Source organism: Lonchura striata, chromosome 9 (genome assembly GCF_050655825.1).
Source record: "Lonchura striata isolate lonStrDom1 chromosome 9, ASM5065582v1, whole genome shotgun sequence".
NCBI lineage: Eukaryota > Metazoa > Chordata > Aves > Passeriformes > Estrildidae > Lonchura > Lonchura striata.
Genome location: NC_140711.1, coordinates 16,398,487 through 16,411,625, shown reverse-complemented (window position 1 = coordinate 16,411,625; position 13,139 = coordinate 16,398,487). Strand labels below are relative to the sequence as shown.

The following is a 13,139-nucleotide window of genomic DNA, read 5'->3' as shown; positions in this document are numbered from 1 at the left end:
CTAGACCCAGAGATTCTTGAGTCATTCTATCAGGAAGCACATTCCTCTGCACTGAAGAAAAGTCTGTATAATCTGTATAAGAAAAGTCTATATAACCAGAAGGTCTGAGACTGATTGTGTAGCTGAAATTAAAATAAAGTGATCAAAGTAACATGACAAGAATTGTCCTGGCACAGAATAGCAAGACAAAACCCTGAGCAATTGTTACTGGATGGCATGGGAAAAATGATAATCCATTTTATTGGAATAAAATTTTAGAAGGTATTTTGGATCTCAAGATAATTTTTTTTTTTTTTTAAATAACCCCAAAAAGGATGTTCTACTGACTGGGCAAAACTGCTATTTCAGATGAGCCTAAAAGAAGCACTGCCTTTCACCACTGAATATAAAGACCTATTTTATGGGTTTGCAGACTGGCTTATTCTCAAAATTCAGGCATATGCTGCTGTTTTCATACTTTAACTAAGTGCTGTGAAGTAACTGAGTTCACCCAGGCTGTCATAAAATGTGTGATACAACGTTGTAGTTGAAAGTGCTTTCACAGAGAGGGATGGTGACAATGGCAGTGAGTGCCAACATGAGTGATGGTGTTTAGCAAGTAGGAGCAGAGAAATTTTGGGTTTCTATCTCTAGGCCAAATATTTAACCCAGTTACTTTTTGCTGTTAAATGGTAAGTTCCTCAGGGATGAGGGAGTGGATGTTGATTTGAAACTCTTTGGACATTGCTCTTTGTGTGGGCAGGTACTTTGTTATGAGATAAAGATGCCTCCAGCCCTGTCTTAAAATTAAAAATCACTTTTGACCAGAAAACTGTCAGGTTCCTAATCCAGAAAGGAAGGCTTTGAATCCTTGTCTGCTGTAACAATGAGAGAGCCGAAGTCAGCTTCTTCACACTGGCATTGCTTTTCACCTGCTCTCTGTAAATATCAGATCTGATGTTCCTGCAAATGTCAGATGCACAGTGTTGTTCAGGTGTACTGTGTATTAATTAAGTGTATTTAGTAGTCAATTGAACCCCCAATAGCCATATCAAAATGTAACTGGGTCTTGGAATTCTAATCATGGGTCCAGAGAATTAAAGCCAAGCATGTATTATATAAAGGAAAGAGTTTTAAAAATAAAAATAATGGGGAGTAACATAATGCAACACAGAAAACCAGAAGTGTGTACTGAGAGAATGATTCATGGATTTGCAATTTTTTTTCATTTTTCTTTCATTATTTCTGCAACTAGACAATATTTTAACTTTAGATTTGACAGGATGTTTAAGTATGAGAAATAAGAAAAAAAACAGTAGAGCACATGTGATTTACTGGGCTGTCAGTAGTACTGGATGCAGTGCAGGAATGTTGGTTGTTGGAAAGCACTTGTGGACCCATCTCATGCTTATCTATTTGACTTGGTGCATAAGCATTTGCTGTTTTATTGATTGCCAAATGCCTCAGCTGCCAAAATGTTTCTTTTTTGATGTGTTGCACCTTGAAACAATAACAACTGCTTCTTTTCAATGTCCCCAAATTTTAATTTTCATATTTGATTTGGAAAATGTGACATCAATGAACTGCTGGTCACATCTCCTAGGTACCTTATGGATGTGTTATTATCTTTTCCTGTTTTCACAGCCTCTTGTGAGCAAAAGATGTAAGAGTAGCCAATTGTCACATTTGCTGAGTTGTTCAGGATTTAATGCACTGTTGATAGTTCAACTGCAGTTTTATGCACAACTCACTGTGTTATTTATCCTGCCTTGTCTCTTTAGTCCTACCTTGTCTCTTGTCTCAACTGCGTGTCTATTTTGCTGTATCTCACCTAGAAAAGTGTGAAGCCTTAGACTTGGAAATTGAGAAATGCCCTGAGTACTTGAACTAATGAAGTCTGTTTTGTATGAATTTGTGTCTTGAGGTTGATTGATGTTAATATTAAAGAAAATCAGAATGCTGTTGCTGTTCTGTTGCTGAGCTTTGGAAGCATGCTGTCTCTTGCAGATAATTGTTAGCTTACACTGTGCACTTTTCACTTAGAGCACCTACTTAAAATTGATCCTTGACCGGGTTGCTTGTTCATGCAATTACGGTAAAATTTTAAATTATTTTTTAGATTTCTAGAAAACTCTCAAATTTGTTATGTTCAATATTTTTAAGGGTGGACAAACATGTAAAACTCAGCATTCCTGTAGAGAAATTATAGCACACTATTGTTTTTAAAACAGCTAAAATTTTAGGTATTTAAGGTCATCTTGGAGTAGGATAAGTCATTTCCTTAGAAAATTTTGAAAATTCAAGTAGCAGATTGTTTGGGATTTTTTTTTCATGAAGATAGGTGAAGTGTATTTCTGCCTGTGTTAGTTCTGATCTCACTAAAACTCAGAATATTCATGGCAGAACTTTAGGATTTTGAAATTATATTAGTAACCTTAAATTAGCCTGTGACCCATATGGTTAATCTCAAACTTTTATTTATTGAAATTATTAAGTCTTTTGTTCATTTTTTTTTTAAAGATCTTGTGCATATCACCAGAAAACTTGATTGTGTGGTTTTTTTATAGAATTCTGCTAGTAATTTTTTATGAGTATGTTTACCTAATTTCAGCTTTGCACTAGTTCAATGTAGAAAAAAAAGATGTTACGTATTCTCATATCATTGCATATTTTAATGTTCTATCATAAAAATATTTTGTGCTGTTGCTGAAGAAAAATTTCTTCTAAAAAAGGAAACCAGTGTTAAGAATAAAGTTACTATTGATAATTCTTCCACTGTGTGATATTTTAATAATGAAGTAATAGCATAAGATCAAAACAAAGAAGTGTGTTGTGCCACTGTGACAAATGTAATGCTTTGCCTTCACAATTACCCCTGAGTTTTGCCACCAGTAATGAGAGAACCACTGGGGTCCCTACTAACAATTAGAGCAGGGTGCCAGCCCTTACTGAGTGTAAAATGATCTTATTCTGTGGTAAAAAACACCAATGCTGACCTTCAGAGATCAATTACTCAATTACTCTACTTCTTAGAGTCTTTGTCTTAAGTAGTTGATCCATCTTTGGAATAGAGAGAATTTTGGTTTTTTGAAAAAGTCTTTGCTGAGTATGGGTGTTGCTGAAGAATGCAATAAACTTCCTTAGCTTGTCTACTTGGAATATAACGTTAAATCTGCTGTATTTATAAAAATATCAAACAATTTGAATGTCCTTTCGCAACAGGAGAAAGGCAAATATATATTTAAAAAAAAGGATTGAAAATAATCTGATCAGAAAAGCAGAGGAAAAAAGGTGCTTCTCAATAATTGTTTATATACATGCTGAAATCTGATACTTTTGAGTGGTTAGTGTGAAGCAGATATTTTCCTTTTGTTGAGGGAGAGGGAAAGTGATATCAATTTACTTTGTAGTTGTTTCACAATACCTCAGGTAAGAATGTGCCTGAGGATAGGTAGAGCAAAGCACTTGGTGTCTGGTAATTTATTACACAAGGGTAAATCAGCCATTTGCTGGAGCTCCGTTTTGAAAATCTATCACGCTGTTCAAATTCTGCTGTGTTATGTTTGCTGGTTTTTCGAATAGATTTGGGCAGCCATGCTTTGGTTTGCAATTAAACAGACAATTTCTTTAGGCATTCTTTTTTTCTGCTTCACTGAAGTAAAAAAAAATCAAAAACGTTTTATATCCATTTATTACATTCACTGGCAGTTTCATTACTCTGAATATTCAAAACTCATGGAATGAGAATTGCAGCTTGGAAGAAATCCAAAGTTCTCATTGTTAATGATGTTTCAAAGAATCATATTCTGAATTATCTGATAAAGGTTATGCTTTACTAGATTTATTGACAGCTTTCCTTATGGGTTGGGCATAGGGTTGAATTGCTAAATGAAAATAATAAGTGTTTACTTCTAAAAAGAATTTGCTTATATTCTGTTCTCAGTATGATACAGTTCTTGGCCTTGGCCTTCTAAATCTTGATTAATCTCAATTTTGTCTTGTAGCTGCCAAACTCTTGTTTTATGTAATAGAGAAATGTCTTGCCCTGCTGACACTTTTTTGAGAGATGGGAAAGAAAGCCCTGATTGCTCTGGCTTCCAGGACCCCTGTATACAGCACTTTTTATTACTTTGTTGTTGTTGATTCCGTTCAATCTCTGATACTGAGGTCTCAGACGGGTGTCGCTCATTGCCCGTGGGCAGCTCACAGTATGAACAGCACCATGATGGCACATCCTTCCTCCTGCCAGACTGACATTCCAGTTCCTGTGCATGCTGGCTCTGATCACTGTGGCCACCACACCCTGTCAGGCAGTGTGTCACTGTCCTGGTGAATGAAGAATTACTTCTGAAGAACATCCTTAAGTTCTCCCAAAAAGGACCTTGCAGGCAGCTTTTAGGGAGCATTTAAGGTGGCAGTACCTGTGTGATCATGGTGCTGATCGTGTTCTATTTTTACATCCTCATGTGACAAAAAGCTCTCATTCATCCTGACTCTCCTAATCAGGGTGTTTCAGACACTTTTATTTCTGTTGTGTTCAGTCACAGTTGGAAGATGAATGTACTATTCTTAAGCGCATGTATTGCGCTGAAGAAGCATATCTTATTTTGAAGCAAATCTTGTTTTGAAGAAGAATAGTGTTTAAAGTTGAAATATTAAGACGGTTTTCCTGTCTGTTATGGGTTAATTAGAAGAGTTAATATAACTTGGGATTTTTTAATGACTTTAAAGTTTGCTGAATAATTCTGTAAACACTTCTGTCAATTGGAGCAAAGAAGTGTTCAGGAGAAACCAGAATGGCCACAGAAAGAAGCAAAAAAGGAGAGAAAGACTAAGAAACAAACCCAAATAGTTGCAAGTTATAGATTTAGCCTTGCTCTACAGGGATGTATTTGTTGATTGTATTTATTTGTATTTCAGTGCTGCTTGAGAGTTCCTGTTGCTGCTGTCTCTGTGGTTCCCATTCTGAAAAAAAATTGCTTTCTAACCAGCCAATACTGGCAGTTTGAGAAAGGAAGTGTAATCCCTATTTTACAGTTGGAAAGAGGCAGAGATGGAGTCTGGCTGCTCTCAGCTCACACAGAATGTCTCTGGGAGAGCCAGAAATTGAACCCAGATATGTTGCTTGAGTCCTACTGAGCCTCAAGGCAGTCTTTTCTCAAAATGGAAGAAAATGCATTTATTTGATATACTCATCTAAGTGCTTTTCTTGTGGATGCTATTTGGAACATCTGAAGTTTTTTTAAAAATCAAATTCATAATTTTTTTCTTGCTTTTCACTTCATATTTAGCACTAATATTTAATGTGAGATGGAATGGAATTTACAGCTTCACTGTGTGAAGGATTGAATTAGAATAAATTTTAATAATAGTCTGAACATAATTAAACAATTTTTTTCAAAGAGATTACATTTTAAGATAATCTTTATTGTCATTACTGTGTAAAAGATTTAAATCTGTTTCCATCTTTTTTTTCATAAAATGATGCATATGCAAAAACAGATGATATTTCAGATGTGCTTAAAAGGAAAAATATTCCCCCCCCCTACTTTATTAAAAGGAGATAATGCCTTAGACCATAGGTTTTAATTATTTTCTTTCTAAAGTATTCAGAAGTTGATAACTTTTAATGTACTATACAAATCTTGAAATTGGCGTGTGAATGTGGTGGATCTTTCCATGATCTCATCTGGGAGAGAAGTTTGCTTTTGTATTGGGGAATTTCTTCAGCAATGTAGGTGCAAAACCAGTTTTACTGATTTAAATTTCTCCTAAGATCATTTTACCAGAACACAGGAAGAAACTACCTAAGTCCCAGCCACTTGAATAACTCTACATATTTGAGAACCACAGCAATTTACCCTCTAACTGGAAAAGCTATCTCAGGGAGCCATGGAAAGTTGAAAACTTTGGGCTATGTTGGTTTTTAATATCTACAGGCTGTTTCAGAGGTAGAGAGTGCTTCTGGATGCATATACAAAGTATAAGCCTTTCACATAGTTGTGGCAGCTTGCCTTTGTTAACGGGTTAACATTCACTATGTAGAATGAATTTTAACAATCTGCTGAATTCTTGAGGACTGGATTTCCTGCTTGTTTTATTTTTTTCCCATATTTTACTGAAGTTGCAAACTGGTGTAATACTGTCTGTGGCTGTAGGCAACAGCAATAAAAACTGACCCAAAAGTTAGTTTTGTACTAACACATGTAAGAGGAGAGTTGCAGGTGGAAGACAGGTTTGGCACAGTGTTTAGGAGCTCATCTGTAGCTTTGGCTTTAGACCTACTGTTCTATTTATTGAAGCTCTCTGGAGGATCTACCTGGACTGTCTCCAGGTGGAACAAGTAGAACTGCTTTGAAGAGAAGGTGAATGAGCATCAACTGACAAATTGGTGTCATCACAAGTAGTACTGGCAGAAAGATCTTGCAGATTTACATCCTTCAGTGTTTTATCTTGAACTGAAACCCTAGGGAACAATTGGATTGGCTGGCAAACGACCCATGTTTTTGAGTGTGATTCTTCAACAAGCCCAGTTTATGTTATACCATATTCAGTCTGCCTTTGGAAAATTAACTATCATATGAAGGACATCTTGGTATGCATCTGTTTTAGGATTCTATTGGAAAAATGTTTCAGGGATTACAATTGTCCAGGCATATGGAATAGTAATTGCATACAAATACATTTTATGCTTTTTTAGCTTGGCTCTGTCAGCTGCAATGGCTGGCTGTGCCTATTTAGTCAAGGGATGTATGATAAAAATAGACAGACTATTAAATGAAAAACTGGGGATGAAAACAAGAGGCCAAAATATGCTTTCTTAATAGTGCCTGTGGAAATTCTATACCTAAAAGAACCCTGGATTTTTTAGTGGTGATCATACTGATTTAGTATTTAATCATGGGCTATATGGATTTGTGGTACTTGGTGCCTTCTTTTCTCTGTGCAAGTCTCTGAAGATACTGTTAACTGCACGAGGAATGGCTAAAAAATGAGCTTGTAATTGTGTACTTGCAGTATATTTGGGTTCAGCTTGGTTATGAGACCAAGGTGTTTTGGTTTTTTGTTTTGGTTTAGTTTCTTTTTTGGTCATCTTCAATAGTTCATTGAAGGGTAAGCTATGAAATTTTACTAGCTTTAATTCTGATGTAGCCATGCTGTTCACTGTGTCAAAATGTTTCTCAGATCACTTGGCTAACCATTGCTGCCACCTTGGTGAGGACCAGAGAAACCACTGAAACATCGCAACCAACACAAATGAATCAATTTTATTAGCTTATCTCCTTTTATCTTATAATTAAGATGGACTCTTTAGTTCAACAGAAAACCTATGCACAAACAACCTTGATTTGTTTTGATAGGCTTATTGGAAGACAAATGAGCTTTTGAATTGCTAGTAACTAAGGAATGAGAATAATGATAAAATTCTGTGAAGTGCTTCATAAAACTAAGTTCTGAGGAAGTTCTGTGGCTGAAGTTCAGCATCTATTAATTTAAAAAATTTTTCATCTAATCTAAACTGTTTTAATTATTTTCACTTCCACTATGTCTGAAAGGGTAGGGGTGGTTCCTAAAGCACAAGGTGTTCTTCAATGCATGGCAGAGGCAGCACTGAGCAGGACTTAATAATTAATTTAACTCATCTGTTTCCAGTCAAACAAGCTCAAATCAGTTTGCATCAAATAGAATAGATCACACAGCATTTTTTATTATTGTGCTTGTAAAGTGAATGGATACATTCAATAATGGGGGAAGTTCTCTTTGTGATTGAAAACATTATTTTTTCTTTCTTGTTACTAGGCTTGCAGATAATAACATTTTAGGTGTGACAAGAACAGTTGAATTACTAACACAAAATAGGGTTATTTTGAATTTTGATTTATTGTGAAAGCATGAGTAAAGAGCTTATCCAACAACAGGAAATCTGCAGTTCTTTGAAACTCAGATCTAGTCCAAGAAACTAGAATATGAAAAAACTGTTGCAAGCAATATTTGAACTGGGCTTTGTTCACATGTCAACACATTTTATCTTCAGTACTCTTAAAGGAAAAGAAAATTTCTGTGAATATCTCTGGCACTTGGCAGTGGAGCAAGCTTAAAATGTAACTGACAAACCATAGAACAGAACTAGTTCCTTCCTGAAAATTGTTCTTTTCTGTCACTTATATATTATTTTGGGGAGAAGAGATGTAGAAATTGTTCTTTGAGAACTTAGGTATTCTTTTGATTTGCAGGGGAAAGAGACTTTAAGGAGATAGGCCCTTCTGAACATAAAACCCCATACTTCCTTGATATGTCAAGTATATATATACAACTTGCCATATAGTTGAGTGCTAAAAATGAAGAAGAGTCAGAGCTTGACCCTGATGTCTAATGTATCACCTTATATGTATGAGATGTGTCCCCAAGCAAAGTAAATAACACCCTGAACTGTGACCAAACCACGAGATAAATTAATAGACCATATATTTTGGACTGTCCTCTATGGCCTCTAAGCCTTCTACATCAGTCAGGACAAAATCTGACATTCATCATTGACTAGCTCCAAAATTAACTTTCCTGATAATCTTTCCTCTGTTTTCTGTCCAAAACATGTTAGAGTCTGGGGTATACAATAATTTGAGCCAAAAAAAGAATTCCAGCTCAAGTCAATAATAGTATTGCTTTATATAAGGACATTTTATATTAGGATTTGGTGTCCCTAACACCAGACCTTTGGATTAGTGGGAAGGTAAAATTCCTAGTGTATACCCAATACTTGTTTTTTACATTAAAGATATTTAAGGTTTATGTACTACTTGAGGTAATTATAAGAATATTTAATAATCAATAACTGTGGTGCTTTACTGAGAAATGTAATATGAAGCATTGCTTATGCAGAGAAGAGCAGGAATATTGTACAGGAAAGAATGAGTAACCTTTAGGACTGGAGCACTTAGGTAAAACTTGCATTTAAAGATGAGGAAATGTCTGATCCCAGTGATGTGTTTTCCCTTTGATGTGAAGACAAGTGAAGGGAGCTGCTTGATGGTCTTGGTCAATGACAGCGAGCCAGCAGTGTGATTTAGCTCTCATTAAGGCAAGCATTTCTTCAGGATTATCTTGGAAACTGTTTCCAGGAGAAGCAAAAGTATTGATGCTTTAGCAAAAGGCAGTGCTAAACTTTGGAGTCCCCGGTGCAAAAATAAACATGTGTCTGCAGGGAAGGGCTTGTCCTCTCCAGGGAAACAAGGCAAGTACAGCTAATTTTTCCAGGAGATGAAACTTGAACAGTTTGTAGATGTATATCTACATATCAATAAATGCATTATGAATTTAAAATTCAACAGAGACAAGGGAAGACCTTTAACCTGAAAGTCAGTGAAAATAGCCGTAGGTAAATTCAAGTTAGAAATTGATAGCATGTGAGCCTTGGACAGTATTTTTTTCCTGGAACACTGAGCTTCGTCTGTCTTAATCTAAAACAAATGCTGTTTTAAAAACAAGCACAGTTTTTCCCCTGCCTTCTAATTCCTGTCAGGAAGCTTTCAGCACCCAAATGAATTGGACTCTGAAACTGCTGTCCACAAAATGAAGTGTAGGTATGAGGCCCAGTTCTTTTACAAAGGAAGTTGTGTCCATAAATAGGATTGTGTGATGTGCTTCGCCTTGACCACACAGAGCTGCTTTGTAACCTGCTGATCTGTGCAAGTGCTGTGCCCTTTCCTATTTCTGTTACTCCCTTACATTCCAACATATCTGATGTTTTCCTTGAATAGGTTACTCTTTTAAGTCTATATTTGAAAATTCCTGATAATGAATGGTGGTCATGTTCCTTTTTTCTGTTTATCTCTTTGCTTGGATGTGGCAACAGTGAATTAGCATAAATGGTCTGAGGAAAGTAGTTAATATAGATTAATTTGTATTCCTCTTTAATCCTTTGAATTTACCTCCTTCAAGATACATCAAAGATCAGTTTGGTTCATAAATATGTTCAGAAGATGAATACAGCAGGGGGGAAGAATCCTGTTTTATGGTCTTTTTAAAATCAGAAATAAATCCTTTATAATCAGTAATTGACCTATATGATATTTTTTTCCCAGTTTGTTTCAGATCCTTGTGCCAGCAACCCCTGTCTCCATGGTAACTGCAGCACCAGCGGGGATGGCTACCTCTGTCTCTGCAGTGAAGGCTTTGAGGGAACAAACTGTGAGCACTCAGCCCCCAGCCCTGCAGCCTCCCAGGGGACAGAGGCCACCTCGCCCCGGCACAGCAGCCCAGCCTCGTCCACCCTGGAGCCTGACATCGCCCTGCCCCGCTCCAGAGCCACCGTGACGTTACCCACGTGGCAGCCAAAGGCAGGACAGAGAGTTGTGGATCTCAAATGGGATGAAATAGAGGTGAGACTATTCAAAGTGAAAAGTGTTATTTTCAGATTGTCATTTCTGCATGGTTTCATGATGTCCTCATGAGAAGAATGAAGATACGATCTCTGCCCTGAGTTAACAGGCTGATAAAATTAAAACAAAAACCCATTTGATCCATGTTGTGAGTAATGGACTTAAATTGGCTAGTGTTGTATTAGATACTTTGAAATGGGATAATATTGATTCTTCCAGTCAATTGTGTGGCACCATCTCTTCAAAAATCAAATAAATTTAGGAAATGCTAAAAGTTAAAGCAATACCTTTAATATATTTTTTGGTATTTGCTGTTATAATCACATTTTGCTACGTATTTCTGCATTATTAAGACAGCGCAGTTACTTGAGGATTAAAAATGGTAGTTAATACATTACACAGGGCACAACTCTAGGGATGCAATGACAGTGGTGGAAACTTTTAAATGTTTAAATTTTAAGCATTTCTTGTAACTCCTACAAACAAATCTCTGTCAAAACTTAACAATATCTAGTAAAACTACAGCTGGAAAGCACACAACATATGATCCTTAAGAAATGTGATCTTTGCTTTCCATTGTATTGTACTCGGCCCTATTTGTAATGCTTAAATGTTTTGCATGGACTCAAGTATCTGCAAAAATTAAAAAAAAGATCAAATTTAACCAAGTTATTCTTAAAGTAATGATCAGCTTAGTATGAAGTGCTAGGAATAATGAAACTTGTTGCTGAAAAATTAATTTCTGTAGGCAAAGAATTAGAATTTTTGTGGCATTGTTTTTTTTTTGAGAAAGGACTTGTAATATAAATTAATTTCAATTTATTCAGGAATAAATAGGTGAAATGTCAGTTATACCTTCTTTTGAAATGTTTCAATGAGTTTGATTCTCCTGAGGTGTTTTAATATACTGCATAAAATGAGAAAGTGAGCAGGAAGGAGTTTAATCATGGAACAAGTGTATTTTTCATCACTCTTTGCTTGCCCAAACAAATTTGTTGATGTTTCTACTGTAAAATTTATTTAGCCAATTTTCTGTAAGTAGAATCAGAACATGTAAAATATATGTTTGGTGTGTTAGGGCTCTAATTTTAGCCGAGGTATAGGTATTTATAGGGCTGTATTCCATTTCAGTGGGAGTGCTGGTGGGCAATGTCTGGAGCATAAAGCTTTAGTTCCTGGAACTCCATCTCCCATGTCTATTGTTTTACAGTAGAACATATGTCAGGCACCAAAGATGGAGTTTGGAGAAAGCACTGAAGCAGAAACAAACAGTGATCTGCTCTTATTACTTAGTTTGAATTCAGTCTCATCTCTGCATGGGTGGTCCATATGTCCTGATCAATTAAGGACATGCTCTTCCCTGTACCAGATTTTCCTGGTGTGTCTTTCTCAATCTGTGGTCTGGTGTTGTATAAGGAACATTTCTGCCTGGTTTGCATTTTAGGTAGATTCAGTAGGAAGTTCAGTAAAGCAGATAATTCACAAGTGAGTATTTCAAGAGCTGAAATTCACCCTTCTGCATGTCTTCTGTTACCTAAGAAATACAGATAGGTCACCAATTGCTATTGCATGGCTAGCACTAGAATATAAATTACTTGCTATTCTATTACAAAATTGCTTATGTTGATATGTTTTACTATACTGTGATGAGTCTTGTATTTTTGACAAGCTCTCTGGTATGGCATAATGACCTTCTACTGTGTTCTTTGGAAGTCACAGCGAGAGATGATTATCTGAAACAAAGAGATTTCAGTTGCTGATTCAAGACATTGATCTATTTTAACTGAGGAGAGTTGATTTGCCTGAAGGTCTGTGTTCCAAAGCCTCTTTGGTGGAGGTTTCAAAAGTCAAATGTGTTAATAACAAAAACACTACCTTTCCTCATAGCAGTAAGAACTTCACAAAACTTGATCCATCTTCACTCTCTTAAAAGGAAGAGTAGCTGTAAGTTTTGTATTGCAAAAAATGTTCTGTTTCTATCTTTGAGTTTCATAGGACAACAAATACCAATATTATGTTGTTGTTTGTTTTTTTATACATCTTTCAAGACATTCTATTTTCCAAGTTATTCTATACTGATACTGGAAGGGAATTAATGTTCTTCAGACCCTTTTGTCTCAGAGAGAAATTTTGCCAGACTCTTTCCAAATGAAAGCTCTCACTATCTTGCAAGGATGAAATTTCCATGAAAGCTTTTCTGTGAAGTTTTGGGAACTCAAAGAATGAACACCTGAGAGAAGTAAACTGTCTAGGAGAGGCATGATGTGTGCTTATGTTGGACATGTTTTACTATATTCCTTGGCTACCAGGGATACATTTAGTACTGCTTGCTGGAATCAACTGTCTCAGTAGTGTCTTAGGTAACATATAGATGTCTTTGGATACAGTTTAATTTGAGTGGTCTTCATATAAGAAATTAGTCTTTTCTTGATATGCAGATTAAGGACTAAAACCATAGATCATAAGCAAGAATTTTTTCTATCAGTTGATTTTCTTTAGTATTATATGAATTTATCTTTGTGCACATCCATTGAAAGATAATTCTTTTTTCTACTTGGGGCAACTGGTTCCTCTTGTAAGAGAGATCCAACTAACAATACACATTTCCCCAGTTCAATAATCTTTTTTGTTAGTGTATAAGAGATATTTATTAGCCAGTAATGGAGGAAAAAAGAAACCATCTCATTAATCCTGCTCAATTAATGAATTTAATAAAGGTTTCAGTGTACAAAATCAACTGTAAGAATAGCAGCACCATACTCTTATATACAGCTTTTCATA

At 35.9% G+C, this 13,139-nt stretch overlaps 1 protein-coding gene across 1 annotated transcript in view; it reads left to right on the top strand.

Annotated features, from left to right (window-relative positions):
* DNER (delta/notch like EGF repeat containing) overlaps window positions 1–13,139 on the top strand; it is a 111,237-nt gene that overhangs the window by 38,166 nt on the left and 59,932 nt on the right. The window contains exon 2 of the mRNA XM_021536795.4: window positions 10,062–10,358. Within this exon, the coding sequence (XP_021392470.2) occupies window positions 10,062–10,358 (297 nt within the window). The remainder of the gene's footprint in view (window positions 1–10,061; window positions 10,359–13,139) is intronic.